This window comes from Phoxinus phoxinus, assembly GCF_949152265.1.
Source record: "Phoxinus phoxinus genome assembly, chromosome: 5".
Lineage (NCBI taxonomy): Eukaryota > Metazoa > Chordata > Actinopteri > Cypriniformes > Leuciscidae > Phoxinus > Phoxinus phoxinus.
The window spans coordinates 25,464,986-25,486,968 of NC_136880.1; the positions used below are offsets into that span (position 1 = coordinate 25,464,986).

The window sequence follows — 21,983 nt, forward strand, 5'->3', positions numbered from 1 at the left end:
GCTGAAACATTTATATATAACCAAATGTCTGTTCATCTCCTATTACAAAGTGCCGAACTCCAGTTAGTTGTCTTTTCATAGAGAACCGTAGCAAATCTTTAACCATTTTTTTCATATATTTGTGAGTGTGTAATGGGACATACAGTACATGCCTACATTTGGCATTGCTAAAGAGTGTTATGACGCTTATGTTATCTTACTGTTTGCCAAAGCGGAAGCTTGTCCACTTTTATGTTGCTTTTTATTGTTATTTAAAGGGTTAGTTGAGAAATCCTTTGTGACACTAGAACATCATTTCTTGAAAAGAAAAAAAACATAAGTTTAAGTTAAACTTCATCTGTGACTACACTTTTTTTAGTAGTAAAAATTGTGCCATTTATTTGAATAATCCTTCAGAGGTGAAGTCGTACATGCCGTTTCACGCCGAAAGGAAAGCAAAACAATCAAACTGTTTTCAGGCAAGTGACATTTCTCATTTCCTTTTATTTTCCACACATGTCATAGCGCAATAGTGAATTTATTCCAGTATTTTTGCTAAGGAATTATATATAGAGATATATAGATATATAGTATGACAACTAACAGAAATGAAGCACTTTTTAAAGTGAAACATTAATCTTTATTAGATTTATCTTGATGAAACTGTATTTCCTAGTCAATGTTGCTATTGCTTTCACATGGAGAGTATCATGCGGTAAGAAATGTCTGTTAACTGGCCCACACAGGCTTGAACATATTTACTGAAAAGTCTGAAAGTACATTGGGGTCATATTTTTTTTGTTTTTTGTTTTTTTGCCCATTTTGTAAGTAGCGTTTGGTCCTAACCGGTGATCTAAATTTTTCTGGTTGTTTGTTTTCTTATTGGTAAAAGAACACACAACAGTTTTGTGGCCCAAGTATAGTTTTGTATTTTTATATTGTATTTTATTCCGTTTTATCTCTGTTTTGTTTGTGCTCTGTTTTAAATATGAAAATGAATTTGAAAATGATGGTTTGGAGATCGGTCAGCTCTGTCATCCCAGAGAAATGTATAGAACCGTAAGTGTATTCAACTATTTTCCAAAAAAAAAAGTGTATTTTTACCTCAGAGTTAAAAAAAAAAAAAAAAAAAAAAAGATAGAAAAGGAAAGATATACAAAACATTCCAGGCTTGTCATGATCTACAATTTTTAAAGTCATACATTTTTCTCGTATTGTAAATGTTAGACAAATTCATATGCATATATATAAAAGAAACTGCCATATCAATGTTAATGTATAGATTTTTGCAAATACTACCCTATGTATGTAAGACTTATCTGTATCTGTAGCGTGTATGTAATATATTTATACCCAATAAATGTTTAAATTTTTTCTGACAGATTGTATTTTGTTGTACTGGAGATGTTAATAATCCATAGAGCTTATGATTGAAGTCCCTCACTAGTTCTTGTCTGTTGCAGCATGTCATGAATATTAAAGTACAAATAGGCTACTGATCGTCTAGCACAATATCTTCACTGGATCGGCTGTTTTACATTTTCTAACTTCAGATTATGTCCTTATTCTCAAAAACCCACCAAATTGGAATTATTGAGAGGCTGTTCTACGATTGTGCTGACGTGTCTGATGTAGAAAGATGTTGCTCATCGAAGCTGCTAGTCCAATTTCATCCACCAGCAAACGTACCTCGTATGAACCTGTTGAAGCATTTACTCGTTCATAAAGAAGGGTTAAGCCCGTGTAAAGACTCATGTTGTAGAATGAAATGATGAATTGCTTTATAATGAATCATTAATCAGTATTGAGTAACACCATCAGAATGCCTAAAGCAAAGCATTTCTTTTTCTCCATTTCCAATAATGATAGATGTCTGCTTTCTATTTTTTCTCCAAGTCTGTCTTTGTGTTCGTGTTACATTCTGTTGCTGTGTTTTTGTGGTAATTGCTTGACACTTCAAAGCTGCAAAATGTCAGTTTTCTTTCACTGTTTGGATTTTCCATTTTGTCATCTTTTTTGGCATGACCAGTAACACTACATTTGTATTATCAAAGCATTTGCAGCTTACATCTAGACAGTTATATGTGCTCAGAGTTAAACTGATGTCAGTCTGTGACTGTCTTAACAAGTGAAGACCAGTGGTCACACTTTAGATTAGGGTCCAATTCTCACTAATCACCAACTAACTATGACTTTTCCCTCAGTAAACTCCTAATTACTACTTATTAATAGTTAAGGCAGTTAAGTTTAGGTATGGGATTGGATTAAGGGATGTATAATAAAGTCATGCAGAATAAGGCATTAATATGTGCTTTATAAGTATTAATAAACAGCCAGTATCCTAATAATAGGCATGCTAATAAGCAACTAGTTAATAGTTAGAGTTGGACCCTGTTGGACCCTAAACTAAAGTGTTACCTACCAGTGTTGGGGAAAGATACGTTTAAAAGTAATGCGTTACAATATTACATTACTCCCTAAAAAAAATAAGTTATTGTGTTAGTTATTTTTTATGGAAAGGTATTTTTGCTTTACGTTTTCTTACCTGGGCTGGGTCTGCTTGTTTGTTTTTTAATAAGAAAAAAATAAAGTTGTATTTTTGACAAATGTAAATGCATAAAGCCTCATGTTGAAAGAAATGCAATTTCACATCTATACAGTAGAGGGCGCAGCTCACACCAACCTTTCAGCTGAGCTGCTGACATTCTGCGTCGCACAAGATTAGGACGCAGGAGAAAGTTCTCGGTCTTCAATAAAAAAAAATGACTACCTTTTTTGACTAAGAAAAATGAAATTTAACTAGTCATTTTTTGCTTCTTGGTAGCCTATGGTTGAATTGGATAATCGAAGGTCAGTAGAAAAGACATTGGTTAACAAAGTGAGATTAAATACATAAAGTCGGCATTTATTCATTTTGAGGAATTGGTTTTATGCAAGTGAGATGAGTAAATGCCTGCTCACAACTACAATAACCCTCATGTTCACAACTAGGCTACAATAACCCTCATGTTCACAACTACAATAGCCCTCATGTTGTTCACACAGCGCACACAACACTTCTGCACCTCACTCATGATTTCTCTCAACGCGGGGACAGGGGAGCTGTCAGTCAAATGGGAAAACAAAGTAACTTGCGTTACTTATTTGAAAAGTAACTCCGATATTTTGTTGTACCAATGCATTTCCCCAACACTGGTGAAGACATTTAGTTATGTTTGTGGACATTGATTGCTATCACTAATTAAAATAAGACTTTTATAAAGCCTGCAAAAGCCTTTTGGTTGAAGTCAAACATTAAATAAAAAAAAACATCAAACATTTTGTCCAGGTAGGGCCTATCTTTTTTTTTTTTAATTGACCTGTAATTGACACTTTGAAGAGTGTTTACACTCCCCCTCTCCATCAGGGCTGTGGTGTTTTATTTTTTAATACATTTTATGGGATGTGTGAACGGTGGACAATCTCCTTTTGCAGCGTCACCTTCTGCCTCATGAGGAGATCTGACTGATTTATGAAACCATTCTCCTCTGTAATCCTCTTTCTCTGCAGTCTGGCCACTCTGACCTTGATTTGACATCAATAAAACTCCAACAGTCAGACTTTACATATGGACACAAGAAAGCAGGATTTCTAACAAGATATCATGAAACCGATGAACCATTGATCCTGAGGAATAATCAGAGCGTCTCAAATATTAGCTGCATCACTTTCGCCTTATTATTATTTAAAGCCCATTATTATCTATTTTTGGGGTTATGTAAATAACTAAATAGTCCTACATATATCTATCTATATCATCTATCTATATTTCTATTGTTCTATGATCTATTGTTGTGTATCTATCTATCGTTCTGTCTACTGGTCTACCTATCTGTCATTCTGTCTATTTGTCATTCATTCCTTCCTTCCTTCCTTCCTTCCATCCATCCATCTATCCATCCATCCATCCATCCATCCATCTATCCATCCATCCATCCATCTATCCATCCATCCATCCATCCATTCCTTCCTTCCTTCCATCCATCCATCCATCCATCCATCCATCCATCCATTCCTTCCTTCCATCCATCCATCCATCCCTTCCTTCCTTCCTTCCATCCATCCATCCATCCATCCCTTCCTTCCATCCATCCATCCATCCATCCATCCATCCATCCATCCATCCATCCATTCCATCCATCCATCCATCCATCCATTCCTTCCTTCCTTCCATCCATCCATCCATCCATTCCTTCCTTCCATCCATCCATCCATCCATCCATCCCTTCCTTCCTTCCTTCCATCCATCCATCCCTTCCTTCCATCCATCCATCCATCCATCCATCCATCCATCCATTCCATCCATCCATCCATCCATCCATCCATCCATCCATCCATCCATCCATCCATTCCATCCTATTGTTCTATCATTTGATCTATTGTTCTCTCTGTCGTTTTATCCATCCATCCATCCATATTTCTATTTACTGAAATAGGATATGAATAGATTTCAGTCTTACAGGACAACCATTAAAAAAAGAAAATATTGTTATATACAGTATATTCATATTTATCATAATTCGTTTTTCATACTGTCATTGTTCTTACAAAAGAAAACCTTCAACACAGCAGATCTCCAATTAAACATGGGTATATTTACATATTTTACAAAGTACAAATATACCATTTTATGTACTGTACATCATTTTAGAACACAAGACACATGCAGTTTCCACAACAGATATTAATGGATGTAAGAGGACTTGGTAACGTACGATTACACTGTCACAACAGTTATTGGAGTGGTTTTAAACGAAACTCTTCTCAACAACTGGGTAATTCCGTACCAATAGTTTATACATTTAGCACATGAAGCACTGAGAAAAAAGCACGCTTTTTTATGATGTTCTTGTACTTAAATGCACCAATGCAATCTTGACTGATTTGTATACCTTTGTTGTAATGACCTTTTTTCTCCAAAGCTCTTGAGTTCTGTGTATTGCTTCGGGGCGGGTGCGGAGCGCACATGAAGACAGTGACCACACCAGCTAAAAGAGCATGACATGCATTGAGGCACGAGGCAAATGAACGGCATCACCTCTGCAGTCCCTGTCATCAGGCGCACGAGGATGCTGCTGTTTCTACAGTGCTCATTTTGTCTTCCAGATTTCATTTAGATTTAAGGCAACTGAAGTTATCTCTTTCTCTCCATTTTTCACTCTCTATTTACAAGCATAGTTCTTTATAAAACATCAAGGTATCTAATGAAATGCTTTGCTTGGATAGACAAACGGCTGTTAACAACATCTTCCTAAAATACTCCCTGATCTGCCTGGACATTCATGAGACCTTCATATAAATCTTTTGTCTGATTATAAAATGATGGCGGCAGTAGATGAGGTCTGAAATGGCTGTTAATGGCACAGAGAGTCACACGCTGGCAGTGGATTCCGTCCAGCACGGTGGACTCTCTCCTTTGGCCACTGATGTGCTTCTTCGTGGGTTATTACGCAGTCCGAAAAGTTTGCAAGCTGCCATCCTGTACTTCTTGGACATGATGTTGTACAGAATGGGGTTGATTGCTGCACTAAGGTAAAAGAGTACAAAGGAGATGAGATTGCAGTACTGGCTGATGACAGACATGACAGGAGAGCCCATCTCTGTGGATTTGGAGATCAGGTAGCGTCCAACATGGAAGGGAAGCCAGCAGAGCACGAAGGCAAACACCACCACAGCTGTTAGGGAGAGAGGTAATGAAGGTAAATCAACACTGAAACAGCACCTTGTTCCTCACTTTGTTGCAGAAAGCAAATATTATTAGAAAGAACAAAAAACTAACCATGAATCACAAACTTAATCATGTGTTAACAATAACAAAAAGGCTCGCAGTTTATTGTTATTCTAAGCACATAGACATTAATAAATGTGTCACGTTTTATTTTATTCTACATATTTTTTAAGTATCAAAAACACATTTTTTTTACATTTTAGTAGATGTTTTAGTTGTGTGTCAACCCTGTTACATCTCCCCTTTTTAAAATGATGAGCATTTTCATTAAAGAAAAAAACAACAGCACCCTTTCACAATGCGAAATATGCATTTACAAGATTCTCCACTCAATCTTATGTTTCTTGAGTTTGTTCTTAAAGGACATTTTGGTAACACTTTATATTACACACTGTAAAAAGTCACTCAGTGCTATTGTCCATGAGACTTATTTTTTTTAACTATATTTATTCCATTAAATTAATTTATTTTTATTTCTTTGTTTTTTTGAGTTATTGATAAGTAAAAAGTGTGAATATTTTCGTAACTTAATATTTTCTATAATAAAATTAGGTTCATTGGACTTCACCATAAATTGATTTTACAAAACTCATTTTAAAAGTTTATATCAGACGTAAAAAAACGACCCCGCCCACCTGCAGCAACGGAAAGTTCAAGCCAGCGGGCAAATCCTTCACTCTCGTTCCAGGACAGAAGCTTATTCGAACACTGAGCCATGTAAGTAACTTTTTGTATTTTTAAAGTTAGATGTTAGCCTAATTAACGTGTTTATGTTGTACAATCTGCAAAACCATAGCTTTGTTTCTTACAAACTTTTGCGACCGTCGGTCGCCATTTTTAATGTGCTCTCAAACAGCTCGAAAGTAGCAGCTAACTTGAGCCACATAATGTTAACGTTAACTGTTAGTGTATAAATCGATGTGTGTGCGTTGTATAAGTAATGTTGTCTTTGTGTGATAGTTTAATTTTTCAAATGTGTTTGTAAGTTTGCCAGTGAACTGAGAGTGCAGTGTTAATTTCATTTTTCAAACATTTTTTCACAGACAAAAACGAGACCATAACTAAATTAAAACCTACAAATAATGGCGAATAAAAACGTTAATGTTAGGGAGAAACTATTAGGGAAGAGATCCATTCAGAACTGATTTGCGTTTGTGGTAGATGCGTAATGTTAGGCCTACATTTTGTAACGTAGCCTACTGATTTACCTGACTGAACAGGAGTTGGCATGCGTTTGATGCATGTCAATCGTTCAAAAATATAAACGTCTGGGAGAAAGAGAAGAGCAGAAATATAGATCTGAATAAGAGTGACGACGCAAAAGAGGTTTTCCTGTGCGCTCACGTGCAGCCCTGCATATAGACAGCTAACTTAACGTTATACAGCCCGCGAGGACTGAATTTAACTCTTTCATGTCTGAATGGATTAAAACACACAACATTATTTCTTAGTGTATACTTCACTTAATATTATTCAAACAACAATAAAAATAGAAAAGCATTCATTGCTCTTTAATAGCTTTTATAAGGATTACTTGTATTTAGTTTATACAAATATGTCTGCTTGAAAGAATAAAGAATCATGTAGGCTATGTTAGTTAAAGACTGAATAATCATTAATAGACTGTTCTACTTTAGAAGTGTTTTTTTAAAGATATAATTTTGTCACAATGCTAAATCTGTGTCTGTATTGCATGGTCAAACTTAAAATAAATATTCATATTAACAGGTTGATAGATTATTTACAGGAATATTATGGGTTTGTAAATGGAAACATTTTAGAAATTTTTTTTTAGATTAATGCATTACAATTTAACTAAATTAGTTGAACTAAAGCTTATCTTGTTCAGAAGGCTAATCTTCACTTGTATTTTAAGTGTTGTTTTTTTTAAAGGGCTTGCATTATAGTTGTATGACTAATATTTGTTTTTTCTTTTCCCTCTTAACAGATGGGATGTCCCTGTAAATTGTGCCGTACTGTGGTACAAAGAAAGAGGGACATTTTTAAACATTATAGACTGTGTCATGGGACCTTTGGACACAGCCATTCCTTGCCTTACTCATATAGATTGCCCATGTTCTTTTAAATCCTGGAGTTCCTTCCGCTCTCACCTCTCAAGATACCATCCAGAAGCTAAATCCCACAATTCACCAGAAGTAAGTCTTTCATTTACCTGTCCTCTGTGTCAAAACCCTGTATATCACAATGAAAAGGAGTGAATTTATCAACAAAAATAATTTATTCATTTTTGTTCTGTTAACTAGGACCCAAGTGCCACTGCTGTAAAAAAGAGAGATGTCACTCTGAGATGCCTCTTTGAATATATGGGAGAGAGTGCACAGGAGCTCATCTCTGATTACTGTGTAAGTATTGGCTCAGTCTGGTGAACAGGTTTAAATTGTGCTGACTGTTAATGTAAACTAACTGAACCAACATTTGGCTGGTAATGGTAGAGTATTTGTTTTTCATAAACAAATCAGATTGTCTTATATATATTTGTTTTATCTCAAAGGGGGCTGTAGAGACAACTGTTCATGATGACCTGAAAATGAAAAATTTCAGCATTTATGTCTGCCGTGAGCCAGATGCAGTAGGAATCATCCTTGAGGGAATTCCAGTCCTTTCTAATCTCGGAAATCTGGCCACAGCATGCTGCTTACTGCTTGGGTTGACATATGCCCTTAATCTCGAGTATCCACCGAAGCTTTGCAAAACATTTGAGGTGTTCCAAAGACTTTTCGTGGGACTTGACACACTGCGCCCAAAACCAAGCCCAAAGTTCATGACTTTGAAAAATAAAGTGAAAATGTTCTTTCAAAACTGGTCAGTTGGTGGGATCAGTGGAATATTTGAGTAAAAATGTTTCTAAATAACAAACTATGTGAAGGTGTCATGTTATTGTATAATGCTAAGTTGTACTGTAGGTCAGATGCTCATGCTTGTGACCTGTAAAGTAAGTTAGTGTTAAAATGTTTATATATTATTATATTTAAAATATGTACACACTACTGTGAAGGTGTTTTACAAAACAGCAGTTCATGATTGTTTTAATGCATGAGTACAGATGTTACTTTATACTGTCCAGCTAATTTCAACTGTTTAGAAATATTAAACTGTTTTAATATGTACACCGTAAAAACACTGAAGCACTTTATTGGCTGATTCAGATGTTACTGATTGTTTACATTGTGCAGCTAATTGGTACTGTTAATAAATGTTGAAAATTAACAGTCTGAACTAATTATTTGGGTTTACACTTTCAAAACCAAGAGCAAATTGCTTAAAACTAATAAAACAGAAGACATTAACAAGTATTTTTTCATTTAAATTTTACCTAATTTAATTAAGTCTGTATAAAATGCAGATCTGTTTTTTTACTTTGATTGTACTTAATTTATTGGCTTTTTCTTAAAATGCTACTTAATAATATGTTTTTTTATTAATTCGAAAATATTAGGTTGTCCTTACTCAAAATATCAGTTAGTTCAATAAACTTACAAAAAGTAGTTGGAAAATGTTGTCTTAATTTTATTGAGTTAGATTCAAGTAACAGTTTTAACAGTGCAGTGTCTTTGTTACACGTTATGTAGTTACGATTTACTATAAATTGTGCATAATTACATGCAACTAACCATAAACCACACCCTATTCTAACCCTAAAGCTATTGTAAGTACATGTAGTTCATTATTATTACTCAGTGCTTAAATGTATAATTAAACTTTTATGGAATCTTAAAATAAAGCATAACCGACAATTTTAGCCAACCCAGTTACCTTTATTTTGTTCAATAATGACCTTTAGGTTTTTATGACTAAATGAACGAAAAACTGCTACAACTTTACCTTTATAAAATCAATTTCTTAACATGGTACGTCACATTGATATTTAAGCCTATCACTCAAATATTGTAATTCTTTAAAAAAGGATGTATATTGAAAATCAACTTTTCAACATGGGTGACCCATTTTACTTGAATGCAATCGTTTAAATTAGGTGTTACCACATAAAGTAAATGTTTTAGGTTCCCTAACAAAACCATTTTAGTGTATGCAGGATTGTACTGCCGTTTTGTGCCAAGCGCATCCCGTGCGTAATGGTTGCGCTTGTGCGTAAAGTGCGCAAATGATAAACAACTTAATCACGGTTACCTGATATACTGTGGTGAAACCGGGCACTTACCCAGCATTTTCACTGTCTGTCTATTGCTTTTATCGCGGCTCGAAGCGTTTTCTCCAATCGTCTCCCTCTTTCTCTTCCAGAGCTTTCGCCCGATGAGACTATACAAAACACTTAAGCAGAACACAGGCAAGAAGAAAAAGACGCTGGAGACCCACACCATGATGGTTAAGAGCCCAGACCTAATGGCATATTCCGTCGCTTTGCATTCGTTAGTATCCCACGAGTTTGTCCCATTTTCATGCTCGACCCCGACGAGCACAAATACAGGTCCTGCACTAAAGAAGGATACTATCCAGAGGACCAAAATGACCCCTCGCACGCGACCCTTGGTCACGACTATCTTTGCCCTAAGAGGAAAACAAATAGCAAAGTATCTCTCCACACTGAGAGCGGTGATGTTCAGGATGGTCGCGTATGTGCAACACTCGCTCACAAACTGAAAGAGTTTACAAAGTATGTTGCCGAAATTCCAAGGTCGGTACTTCCAGAGTCTGTACAAGTCCAGAGGCATGCAGAGGAAAATGAGTAAATCCGAAAAGGCCATGCTGGACAGGTACAGGTTAGTGGTGGTTCGCATATCCTTGTATTTGGTCACCACCAAAATGGTCATCAGATTCCCCGTTACACCTACAAAGAAGAAGAGGGCGCATGTGACCGTGACCCCGGTTAGCACTGGAATGGGGAAAATTGTGACCGGGGGCTCGAAGCCCCAGTACGTCGCGTTATCATCCCAACTGCAGTTGAAGGAACAGTTGGACCGGTTCGTCCAGGCAGGCATGCTGAGAGATCATGGAGCGTCTAGATCGTCCTCTGAGAGAGAGCTCGGGCAGGACAGTCTCCCCACCGACTCCCCATCGCGCTGCGCTCAGGGCTGCCCAACATTTATAATTGAACTTATACAACCCGAATTATGGGGGTTTCGGAGGGTACCTCCCAAATTACGGCTTCAAGCCCCACCAAAGAAGTCAAACTAAGTCTTCAAAACATGTCCCTTTACATATATGTCTCAGCAGCGTTTCCTAACAACGTTTCCGAAACTACAAAAGTCACATTAGTGCGCTAAATAAAAGCTCGCGAACAGAAGTCGCGTCAGCCTGTGGAAGTAACCATAGCAACAGTAAGATGCTCGAGCGACTCGTTCAGTATCGCGCGTGAAAACGACAAAAATTGCATTATTACTTAGCTTTAAAAAATATATTTGTTGTTTAATTAAACGTCTTTTTAATAGTTTAACTTACTTTTAGATGCGCGATTTTAGTTGCGCGCGAACATGCGCTCTGACAGCGAATTGCTGACAGAACTTCCTCTAAAAAGTCGACTTCCCTGAAGGTCATTCATTAGATTCATTTCATTAAAGACATCTCAGTCGCACCCTGTTGTATTCTACAGATTTGTAGTTGTCCAGTAAATGTCCTCATGACGCATCCTTTTCATCCGTTCCACATCTAAAAATGGTTCCAACTGATAGGCAAACTCAGAGGATTTAAGGATGACAATCCAGCTTTTTCTGCCAAGTTATCTGTCTACACTGGACAGGAAATCGTTAGTCTTGAAGCTATTTAAGGTGTAGGAAGAAAGATAAGTGTCGGGTCGGATTGATGAAATCTCCTCGCGAGGATGAGAGAGGCGCGCTGCGCGTCACCTGTGAATGCTGAAGGACTCTTTCATTACTGATGTCATTGATTCATTGTTGATTAGGTGGATGCGAAATATGGTTAGAAAGTTTCGGAAGTGGATAGAAAATATACATCCACGTTATTTAAAAGGAAAAAAGTACCGAGCATGTTGAGAATACTTGATACTTGTTGAACAGCGCCATCGTGTGATGATAGGATAGAATGCATTGAAACACATTCTTGTAAAGGTAATTTCAGCTGGAACCTAGGCTAAAACAGGCTCAAATACTCTGAAAAAAAGCTATAGACCTATCTCAGTCTCGGATAAATGATTATCATGAAAACGCGATTTGTTGATTTCTAGAATTATTTCCCTGAGATATGCTACGTTGTTGAGTCAGAGATGTGTAACTTTTCTCTCAGCTGATTTTCCCTATATGTTTGCAGTCTAAGAATCTGTGTAACGTATATTTACACTACCATTCAAACTTTTGAAAGGTAGTGTATATTGTTCCAAAAGATTTCTATTTTAAATAAATGCACTTATTTTTTTAAACTTTTTATTCATCAAAGAATCCTGAAAAAAGCATCACAGGTTTTTTTTAATTAATATTATTATTTTTAGCAGCACAACTGTTTAATACATTGATAATATAATCACATATTATTGACAGAATGATTTTGAAGGATAATGTGACACTAAACACTGGAGTAATGGCTGATGAAAATTCAGCTTTGCATCACAGAAATAAATTATAGGGTGAAGTCTGTAAACCCTAACGCTCAAAATAGTTAATTGGTTTGAGTAGGACAAACTTAAATTAAACTAATTAGTTCAGTCAAATTAACTTTTATGAGTATTTAGCACTTTCTTTTTCTTTCAAGTTCACAGAACCGATATATTTTAAGTAAACTGAACTGTTTCATTGTTTTGAGTTTTATGAAATTATTTCTTTTAATTTAGACAAACTTAAGTTGAAACGGCTGGGATGTCTATTTCCCAGCATGCTTTGCCGATGGCACTAGAAAGGGAGAGTAAATTCTAAAATTAAGTGTAATATAATGTTTTTTGTGTGCAAGATTAATGTTGGGAGATTTAGTAGTGATACATGTTTTGTACTAATTTAGAAGAATTTCTGTTAGTTTTAGGATATTACCATCATGGTGACAAGTGGTGCATGCAGCTTGATTTGAGAGCAAATAATACCTTTATACTGTTGCACTCATGCAGCAAGTGCTTCTGTATAACATACATTGCTAATTAGTTAGCAAATTAGTATGTTAGCAGATTGCCTTGTTAAAGCTAACTAAGTTTATACTAATATAAGTGTTTACATTGCAATTACATGAAAGTTTTAAGTTTATTGTACGAATTAGTGTGCATTTTCAGTTTAGAACAATTAAAATGTATAAGAACAAAATAATATCTGCTAGTTCTGCTTACTTAAACTTTGAATTTCATAACTTAAAACATTGAGGCAATTGATTGCCTTAAATGTTTTGAGTTCTGCCAACTTATTCAGGTTTACAGTGCAGAGATGACAAGCTGTAGGAATTACACATTAACTATAGTGATGCGTATTTTCTTCCGGGATGGTACTCCCTGGATGAGCCACGTTTTTGGAACCCTTCTGCATCGTCAACAGGGATCTCTCAGGGTCTCAGGTGTTTCGCCCCTTAACCTGAACACCTCGCCTGAGTGGGGCAGTGAAGACTGATAGCCTTCACCTGCAGAAGGGTTCCTGTGGGCTCTCTTCAGCCACAGCCATCTCGAGCAGGACTCAGCTGCTGCAGCTATGTCCCTGGTGGCTTTCTTCAGCTGTTTAGACTCCAGGCCCACCCTCTGGAGGAAGTAGCGCACCGATTTTTCTGGGAACCCGCGGCAGCCGACTTCAATGGGGTGGCTGGTTGCATGCCACCCCTTTAAAACAGCTTCGTCGACCAGGTCTTGGTACTTGGCTTTTGTCAGTTGGTGAGACATGGCTAGCCTCTTCCCAGGGCACCGTGAGCTCAACAACTATGATGATTTTTGTGCTCCTGGATAGCAGGAGCATATCTGGTCGGAGGGAGGTCACTGCCATGTCCTGTGGGAAGACAAGCTTCCTCTTCAGGTCCACTCTCAACTCCCAGTCGGAGGCTCGCTCGCTGCAAGATAGAGGGTGGGTTCTTGGCCTCATGAACCTTGTCTCCTTCCCTCACGAAGGTTATGGCGTCCCTGGCATACCGCGCCCACGATTTCCTGGTGTTTCCAGTGGGATTCTGCTTCCATCACGGCTTGCTGTCCATCACGGCACTTTCTGACGCATTTAATGGTCTTGCTTGCGTGTCTTACTTTCCCGTCTTCAGATGAGAGGAGTAGACTGACTGCCCTTGCCTTGGTAGCTTTAAACTCCTGGACCACCTATGAGACTAGCAAGGGAAGCTTGCGGTCTTGCTGTACAGGTTGATTGTGCTGAATGATGGAGGGACTCCTAGCCATTTCCGCAAGAACTGGACAGTCTTTTCATTCCTTCCACATGGGACATGGGAAAGTCGTAAAGTAATTATATATTAACTAATAGGATATAGGTCTCTATTAGCAAGATGTTATTGAAAATGCAAAATCGTGCAATTATCGTGCAATTAAATCGTGCAGTACTGCACCCTATGATCACATTCAACATACAATCTTTATAGCATAACAACACATCCTCCTTCAGCTTGAGAGGAAGTGTAGAGGTCATGCCATTATAAACACAGATAGCAGGTTTTATTTTACCTATTGCTCTTTAGAAAGGGTTTGAGGAACACAAATGACTGAGAAGGCAAACCTTCTTTCTTCAGGGTTCATGCTTGCTTCCCTGTATGCATGCACGTGGTTAGAATGAAGGGGCAGAAAAATCGTTTTTTTAATAGTGTCCACTAGAGGGCAAGAGCGCTGTATGTAATACGTTTGTAATACTAGTGTGATTTGTAATAGTCTGATCCTTTAAGATGCAGTAAAAAATATGATTCGGTACTATGTATGCGTGTATATCAAGTCACATTTCACATTATAAAACAACTATAGTTTACAGTCTTTAAAACAAAACAACAACAAAAAAACTATAAAACGATATTTTTTTTTTGTATTGGGCACTATAGTCCACTATTGTCCACAATGATCTACTTGACTTGTACAGTATGATGGCCCTGAGTTTGTTATCAAAGAGGTTTAGATTTAGTGTGCTCCCTGTGAGTAGGCCTACGTGTTGTTAGTGATGAGCTCACGTGACTAATGAAACTAGCTGCTATGCAAAGTCATTAAACTCTGTAACTTTTCTTTTAATCTCTGTTTACCTTACATTGCACTGTCTCTCTTTATATTCCTTCCCCATCTCTCTTGTGCACTTGAAGGTCTGCGGTTCAACTGATATTGTTTTGTGTGTGAGAGAAAGACAGAGATGTTTGCTTGCGGCTGTGATAAATGGCATTGCCTGCCATTTGAGCAAAGGTATGGCCGCTCTGGCACACCCTGCCCTGGTAATTATTACAGACTCCATAGACCAGAGGTCCTGCATCAGACAAGGCGGAAAATTGAAAATATAAATGATTTATGGTGCTCAGAAGTCTATCTTCTCCTCTGTCTTTGTTGTCGGCCACAGAGCGTCAGATTCGCTGGGATGTCCTTTAGTGTGGCGTCTTGCTCTTGTTCTTCAGTGATTAATCCATTTAGACACAGTGGAGTGGAACTCTCCTCACCATGGAAAATAGATGGATTGTTAGAGAGGAAGGGCTTCAGGAAAACGCTTGCAGTTTGTTTGAGGAGCAGAACAAACTGCTCCAAGGGTAAACTATGGCCCTGACTGCTGAGCAGCCTGGAGATAAGTTTGTTTGGCATTTCGACCTCCAAGTATCAGGGACGATGTTTGTCATTTTAACATACTGTAGCTGCAGCGACGTCAGAGCTCATCCACGAGACCTCATAAATAGGACTTTAGACAGCTGTTACTTTAAATTACGATTGCTGTAACTTAAGTTAATGTAAATTAAGAAATGAATACTTTTATTTAGCAAGGAAGAACTCTTTAAATTCCAAAAAGTATAATAAAAAAGCAGAGGTGGACAGCAACAAAGTACTTGAGTACACTTTTTGAGTAGGCCTATCTGTAGCCTACTTTACTTGAGTAGCCTACCGGTATTATTTTTTCTAGAAACTTTTTACTTTAACTTCATTTTAAAGACACAAATCTCCACTACATTTCTGTCAGTGTCCTTGAGTAGAAAGTATTAACGTCAACGACGTCGGATTTTGGTTGTAAATAAAAGTCGCTTTGACGTCAGAAAACGACGTCATTTTGACGTCTGACTCCCGACGTCGGATTGACGTCAACATCGTAATGCATATTACTTGTAATGCACTTATTTACTCGTAACATCAAAAAGTAATCTGATTATGTAATGCATGTAACTTTAATGCATTACTTTACTTGTAACATCAAAAAGTAATCTGATTATGTAATGCTTGTAACTTTAATGCATTACTTTACTTGTAACATCAAAAAGTAATCTGATTATGTAATGTACGTGACTTGTAATGTGTTTACTTTACTCCTTACATCAAAAAGTAATCTGATTACGTAATGCATCTTACTTGTAATGCATTACTTTACTCGTAACATCAAAAAGTAATCTGATTATGTAATGTACGTGACTTGTAATGTGTTTACTTTACTCGTAACATCAAAAAGTAATCTGATTACGTAATGCATGTTACTTGTAAAGCATTACTTTACTTTACTCATAACATCAAAAAGTAATCTGATTATGTAATGCATGTTACTTTAATGCATTACTTTACTCCACACTCAAGTGGACATCTGAAAATCTAAAATCAAAATATAATACTTTTGAACAAGTATTAATTAGATATTATTTCAAACATATTACTTTAGCTAAATTTTTTGTATAAATATACAAATGTATGAGGCATGAATGTATACATTTGTAAGATTTTTAAACAAAACAGACCAATTTTATGATATATTTTCAAACAAAATCTGTTACTCCATCAATGTTCAATAAAAAATGTTGGCCTATATCTTTTCTGCAGTCATATAGTAGTCTAGCCTATGTGAATAGTGGGAAAACACATTTTTCTTAAGGTGTAGCCTCACTGCACTGAGGCAGTTCCACTACATTAAATGACAATCTCTTTTTCACGTTTGTTACATTAAAAAACAGCTTTATTTTAACCACAATTTATAAGCACCACATCTGCCACGCTAGCCCCCAAGATTAAAAGCGCTCTCATTGTAGTCAGTGGAGCGCACGGCAACTTTGTTATGACAGCAATATCGATGCCTGCGGTCGCGCATTCGTTTATGGCGGGAGGTGAAAAACTTCCATCGTGGCGCGCGCCGGCGCGTCGTTCGCTTTGAGATCCTAGTGTTTGGCATAGCTGCGACGTAGCCTAGGCTAACTTACATGTAAACAAAAAAGGTAAGATGTGAGACTACAGTTGTTTTCCTATTTGTTGAGTAATATTTTGATAGGAATACAATGTAATACAAACTTGATTTCATTCAGTAAGTTTTCTTTAAGAACATAAACACAAAATGATCTTGAGACTTTCTGTAAAGCGGCTTTGAAATGATGTTGTGAAAATCGCTATACAAATAAACGTGAATTGAATTGAATTGAAAATAACCGTTGACAAATGTAGCCTATTCAGTTTTAACCAGCGTGGCACAGACTAGCCACCATTAGGCTATAGCGATTGACCCAGCTCATGCGAGGGGGCCCTCAATAACTTACACGATGAACTTAGGCCTACATCATTTGTATTGACATTAAAAATACAGCAGGTGAGTTACAGGAAAAATATTAAAAACTAACCCAATAAATGACCCAACAGACTGAACCCATAATTTTTCATATCATTTTTTGAGAGCTCTTCTAAAACTCTAGATGAGATGTGAGATTATAGGTTGTTTTATATATTTAGAAAAATATCAGCATGAGAACAGTCTCCATTTGCTCTCTTTTTTAATCACTGATTGATTTCATTGTCATACTGTGAGAAACAACTGTACCATTAGCTACAAACATTTCTTCTTTTTTTCATGGGAAGATATCAGTTAGTATATGCATAAAACAGCTGCGGAGGGGAGGAGCATATTGTGACTTTCTGAACTAGATTGGCTGAGCGATTGCGACTGACACTTCGGAATCCAGGAAAGGCCCCGCCCCGTTCAAAGACATTGGCCTATGACTGATCTCTCCACTGCTCTCTTGTTTAGTCTGTGTAGATTCACAGAAAAGGAGAGAGACTCTCTTAACGCTGTCTGCGAAATTATGAATTAGTCTTTCATTGTTGTAGGAGTCAAACAGCACATCTGATTTATCATGTGGGAATCACGTCTACCAGGGCAGGTCAGTGAAACTTTGTGCAGTTTGTTGTTGCTTCATGCTCTGCTCTAAACTTGTTTCTTAGCTTGAAGAGTTAGAAGGAAGGACGACTTGGAATTTTCTAGCAACTGTTATAAATGTGTGTGTGTCTGTCACAGTTATACACACACACACTGTGTGTGTGTGTATAACTGTGACATGTGAAAATCTTTCTGGTAACGATATGCCTTGACTCCTGTCTCGTCTCACCCCAGTGTGAGAGGCTTTTGTATCCATGGTGGAATGAATGTGTGACCAGTGCAGAGAGAGAGGAAAGTTAACTTGGATTTGCTCAAGCTCCAAAATCCCTGTCTTGTGTTTTCAAACTGTGCTAAAGGGCATACAATTTAATACAGTACATTTTTAACTCAATTTACTATAACTGCAGTACACCCTTTAGTCTGACACTTTCTCAGTTTGGCTAATTTTGTTTTCATTGGCTTGTGTTTTAAATGGCCATGTTTGATGTTTACTTGTTATCTCTCATAATTGAATCGTGTCATTCATTAATCAGAATGCAAGAGACTTCTGACCCTGAGCTGCCGGGAACTTTATGCTATCTCTAACATGTGTAAAAAGACACATGACAGAACAACTGCAGTGCTGGTTTGTTTGGTGAACACCGTCCTGTCATAAATTGCCTTTAGGTGCAAAGTGCATTTGCTCTGAAAACAGATCTAAATAAAAATCAGGCTAAAAACAGGAGATACAGTCCTGCTGACCTGCACATCATGTTGGCAAGGACGTTTGAAACATACATGGAGACTGCATTCGATGACACAGCCCATCCTAATATGAAAGATGAATGGATTACTTTTGTTTGTGGCTTCATGTCACATGATCACAATTCTTTAACCTCATGCGTGCTCCAACACACACGAGTGACTCCAGTGTCTGTAGCAGTTTTTCATAAAGCTCTATGTGGTTGCATAATATTTTTTTTGCTCTCCTCCCAAATGCCGTTAGCCTTGTCTCCATGTCGAATTACAATGGGCAGGAAGAACTTGTTGGCAGGAAGCAACAGCTGATATCTACAGAACGTTCTCACTGACTTTTCCTCTCTCTTCATTATCTCTATATTTCTGTAGTTTAGTAAGCAAAATACACTAGGCTATATATAATATGTGCGTATAATAGGCTATATAATATTGCTAATAATTTTTCTTTTTTTAATAAATGTTTATTATTTTTCTTGGCAATCAAGACAAAATACTGAAAATGAACGTGAGGGACACTTGTTGAAAATGTTAATTGTTTTAAATTAGCTTGGCTTGTCTAACAGATAGAGCACTCGAAGTTCTCAATGTACTGCAGTTATTTTCTACAGTTCACTGCATGGCCTATGTCCTCCTTTAGATAATTTACATCAAGATTTGTTTATTCAGAGCCGCAGAGAGCCAATGACCGGAAATGTTCATATGTTTTTCTTTTTATCAGAGCTTTTGTTTTGTTTCCTCTTCAATATAACACGTCTCTAAGAGAGTTGCTGGACAAACATATTGCATATTGATGAGCAAACTATTCCCTGGGTAAAAGTAAATGGCATTTCCCAAATTCCCTGTAGTTTTAAGTGATAGCGTAGTGTTATTGTATGTCTGGCTGCTTTTAATTAGAGTATGTTTTCGGGTTTAGTTTGCTTCCTAAATATTCACTTCAGCCATATGAGCAATTAACCTAGTTTTTGTCTCTGTCGTGCAGCACACGGAACAGATGTTTGTTAAATCACACGTGTGTATATAAATCTTTAAACGGTAAATATATGCCCCTTTACTCAGGAATGCTCCATTCTGAGATTGTAAGGGTTGGGCTAGAAGAAGATATCTAAAGAATCATAAAAATGCAATTTTGTAATAACGGAGGGAGCCGATTCACTGCCCCTCTCTGATCTGTGCACATCTCTTTAAAGCTGGCTCTAAAGGTCAGTGCACAGGTGGGAGACAAGCATGAGATACGGCACAGTCATAAATGTTCACCTACACACAGAGAGAGTGAATGAGTCCTTTCTTCCATTAGGAACCCCTCTACCTGTACAACTATTGTTTAGACAACCCACTAGCTAGAACGTCCTGTATACTTACAGTAAACACGATTACCAGTCAATCTATTTCTTATGTGTGGTATTTATGTGTAAAATGTATGGCTGTAATTTATTTGATCGGGTAAAATTGGAGTTTCATATACCAGAATGGGGATGGAGTGAGTTTAATTGGAGCATTCTAAAGTAATGCCAGTGGCGTAGCGTCTGGGTATGCACGCGCAACTGGGCCCGGGGGCCCGCCGCCCAATAGAACGAGGGAATGTATTAATAAATTCGTGGCCACAATAAACATATTTTTTGTATGCATGTCATGTGCAGTAATTTCTAATTTCTCTGTAATTTCTCGTGTGTATGTGTTATTTTTTGCACCCCGTGGCTGCCGTAGAACTACGCCGTCATTTTTTTAATGACGCTGCACTACGTGTAGACGCTGCATCGTAGCGCCAAATAAAAGAAAACAGTGTGTGAGAGGTTATTTTTTGCTTCAGCGGAGCACTCATTTTATAAAACTGAAGCTAAAAAAAAAGAATAATAAATAAATAAATTGAGAATGCACAAAGCCGTGAATTAAAGGACATTGTGGATGAATTTGCTGAAAGAAAGGCCTGGAGAATCCAACTAAAATTAGTGAGTAGGTTTGTGCTTTTTACATTTTGGGCTGCTGTATCAAGATCATTTGTATGCATGCAGTAGTTTATTATTGACACTGGCTGAGCCTTGGCTATGTTAGACTTTTTTGCTGTTTCGTTCTGGCTGTGGGGAAATTGTTGGGTAGTGTGTGTTTTTTTATGGAATTGTTTGGTATGGTATTTTTATTTATTTATGCTACAGTGAACGTCTATAAATGTCTCTTCAATGTACTTGGAGGGGGGTTAGGGGGGCCCATATACATTTTTTTGACTGACTTGCTACACCACTAAACTGCCTACTGTATAACCTGAAGAGCCAAAATGATGTCAGCTGAAAAAGGAAGTAATTATATTTAGATTTGATATTACAAAGACAATTTTCCCCTTTTGAAACCATTTGCAGCGACAAATCATTTACAGGAAGACCAGAAATGTCAACGTACACTGAGAAAGTACATAGAATTCCAATTTCACATTGACTGAAAGAAAGTCCAGATTGATATTTTCGGAGAGCAGTGACATTGTCGCGAAGAATGATTTGAAACATACCAGTGCTGTCTCTTTGTTTGTGAATGGATTTGAGGACTTTTTGTCTACCTTGAGTAAGGATTGAAGGACTGAGTTTGTTTCTCCGAGTTAAGCAGAAGCTTCTAAAGGTAGCTGGACTGGAAAAGGTGATGTCATATCGAGTTTTTCAGATTTAAAGAGTTGCCAAAAAAGCCACACCTCACTGTTAGACTTGTTTTATGTAAAATGGGAAGTTGAGACGTTTCAGCTTCTCTCGAGGCTCTAGCACACATTTCTCTTCCACACATTTGAAATGGCCATTATGCGATCAGACTGAACAGACCAGCTAGTATCTGTACTCTGCAGACCACCGCAACCAACCAATGAGAGGAGAAAATGTTCCATTATGTTTAATAGAAGGTTTTGTGGGGTAGTTATGTGTGCTTGGCAGCAAAATCACTGCAGTCTAAAGAAAAGCAACTAAAGTCTTTCTGAGACAAACCGAGAGAGCAGCCCTGTGTGTTTCCTCTTATTTTCTCAAATAATGATATTTTTGTTTTAAGAACACAAGTTGACTTTTTGAGTAAAAGGCTTGCAAAGTAGTGTTAGTGGTTACATTTTGTTTTGGTGAACTTGTCGATGTGAATTGTGTTGTGTTAGTATCAAGCGGTAACTCAGCTGCTCAGTTTCAGCATTTTTCTATAATCATTTTGAGTCATTATTTTTCCCTTTATACTTTATACCGTGTTGCTCTATATTGTTTCCTTCACGTAATGGAACTGTCTATTTTAGACATAAAACCCACATCTGTGATTATCGAGCTATTGAAGCACTCCTCCATTCTGCTGCACATCCATTA

General features: G+C 37.2%; 2 protein-coding genes and 1 long non-coding RNA gene across 4 annotated transcripts in view; 2 read left to right on the plus strand and 1 right to left on the minus strand.

Moving 5' to 3' along the window:
• Nucleotides 1–5,258: 5,258 nt before the first annotated feature.
• ghsra (growth hormone secretagogue receptor a) lies at nt 5,259–10,704 on the minus strand (the record flags this gene model as incomplete). The annotated part of the gene is made up of 2 exons (XM_079613768.1): nt 5,259–5,693; nt 9,927–10,704. 2 exons carry the CDS (start codon nt 10,702–10,704, stop codon nt 5,389–5,391), a joined length of 1,083 nt encoding a protein of 360 aa, XP_079469894.1. The 3' UTR covers nt 5,259–5,388.
• LOC306999241 lies at nt 7,808–8,989 on the plus strand. Its single transcript, XR_013797785.1, has 3 exons — nt 7,808–7,902; nt 8,011–8,109; nt 8,259–8,989. It is a non-coding gene; the product is annotated as an uncharacterized lncRNA (long non-coding RNA).
• Nucleotides 10,705–16,827: 6,123 nt separating the features above from the next.
• The window catches only part of pld1a (phospholipase D1a), a 29,880-nt gene continuing 24,724 nt past the window's right edge, over nt 16,828–21,983 (plus strand). Inside the window, exon 1 of one of the 2 annotated variants that reach the window (XM_079612395.1) lies at nt 16,828–17,002. The gene's annotated coding sequence lies outside the window, so the exon portion shown is untranslated. Of the gene's footprint in view, nt 17,003–17,723; nt 17,936–21,983 lie in introns of those variants that run through there. The other variant, XM_079612394.1, reaches the window with a different exon arrangement.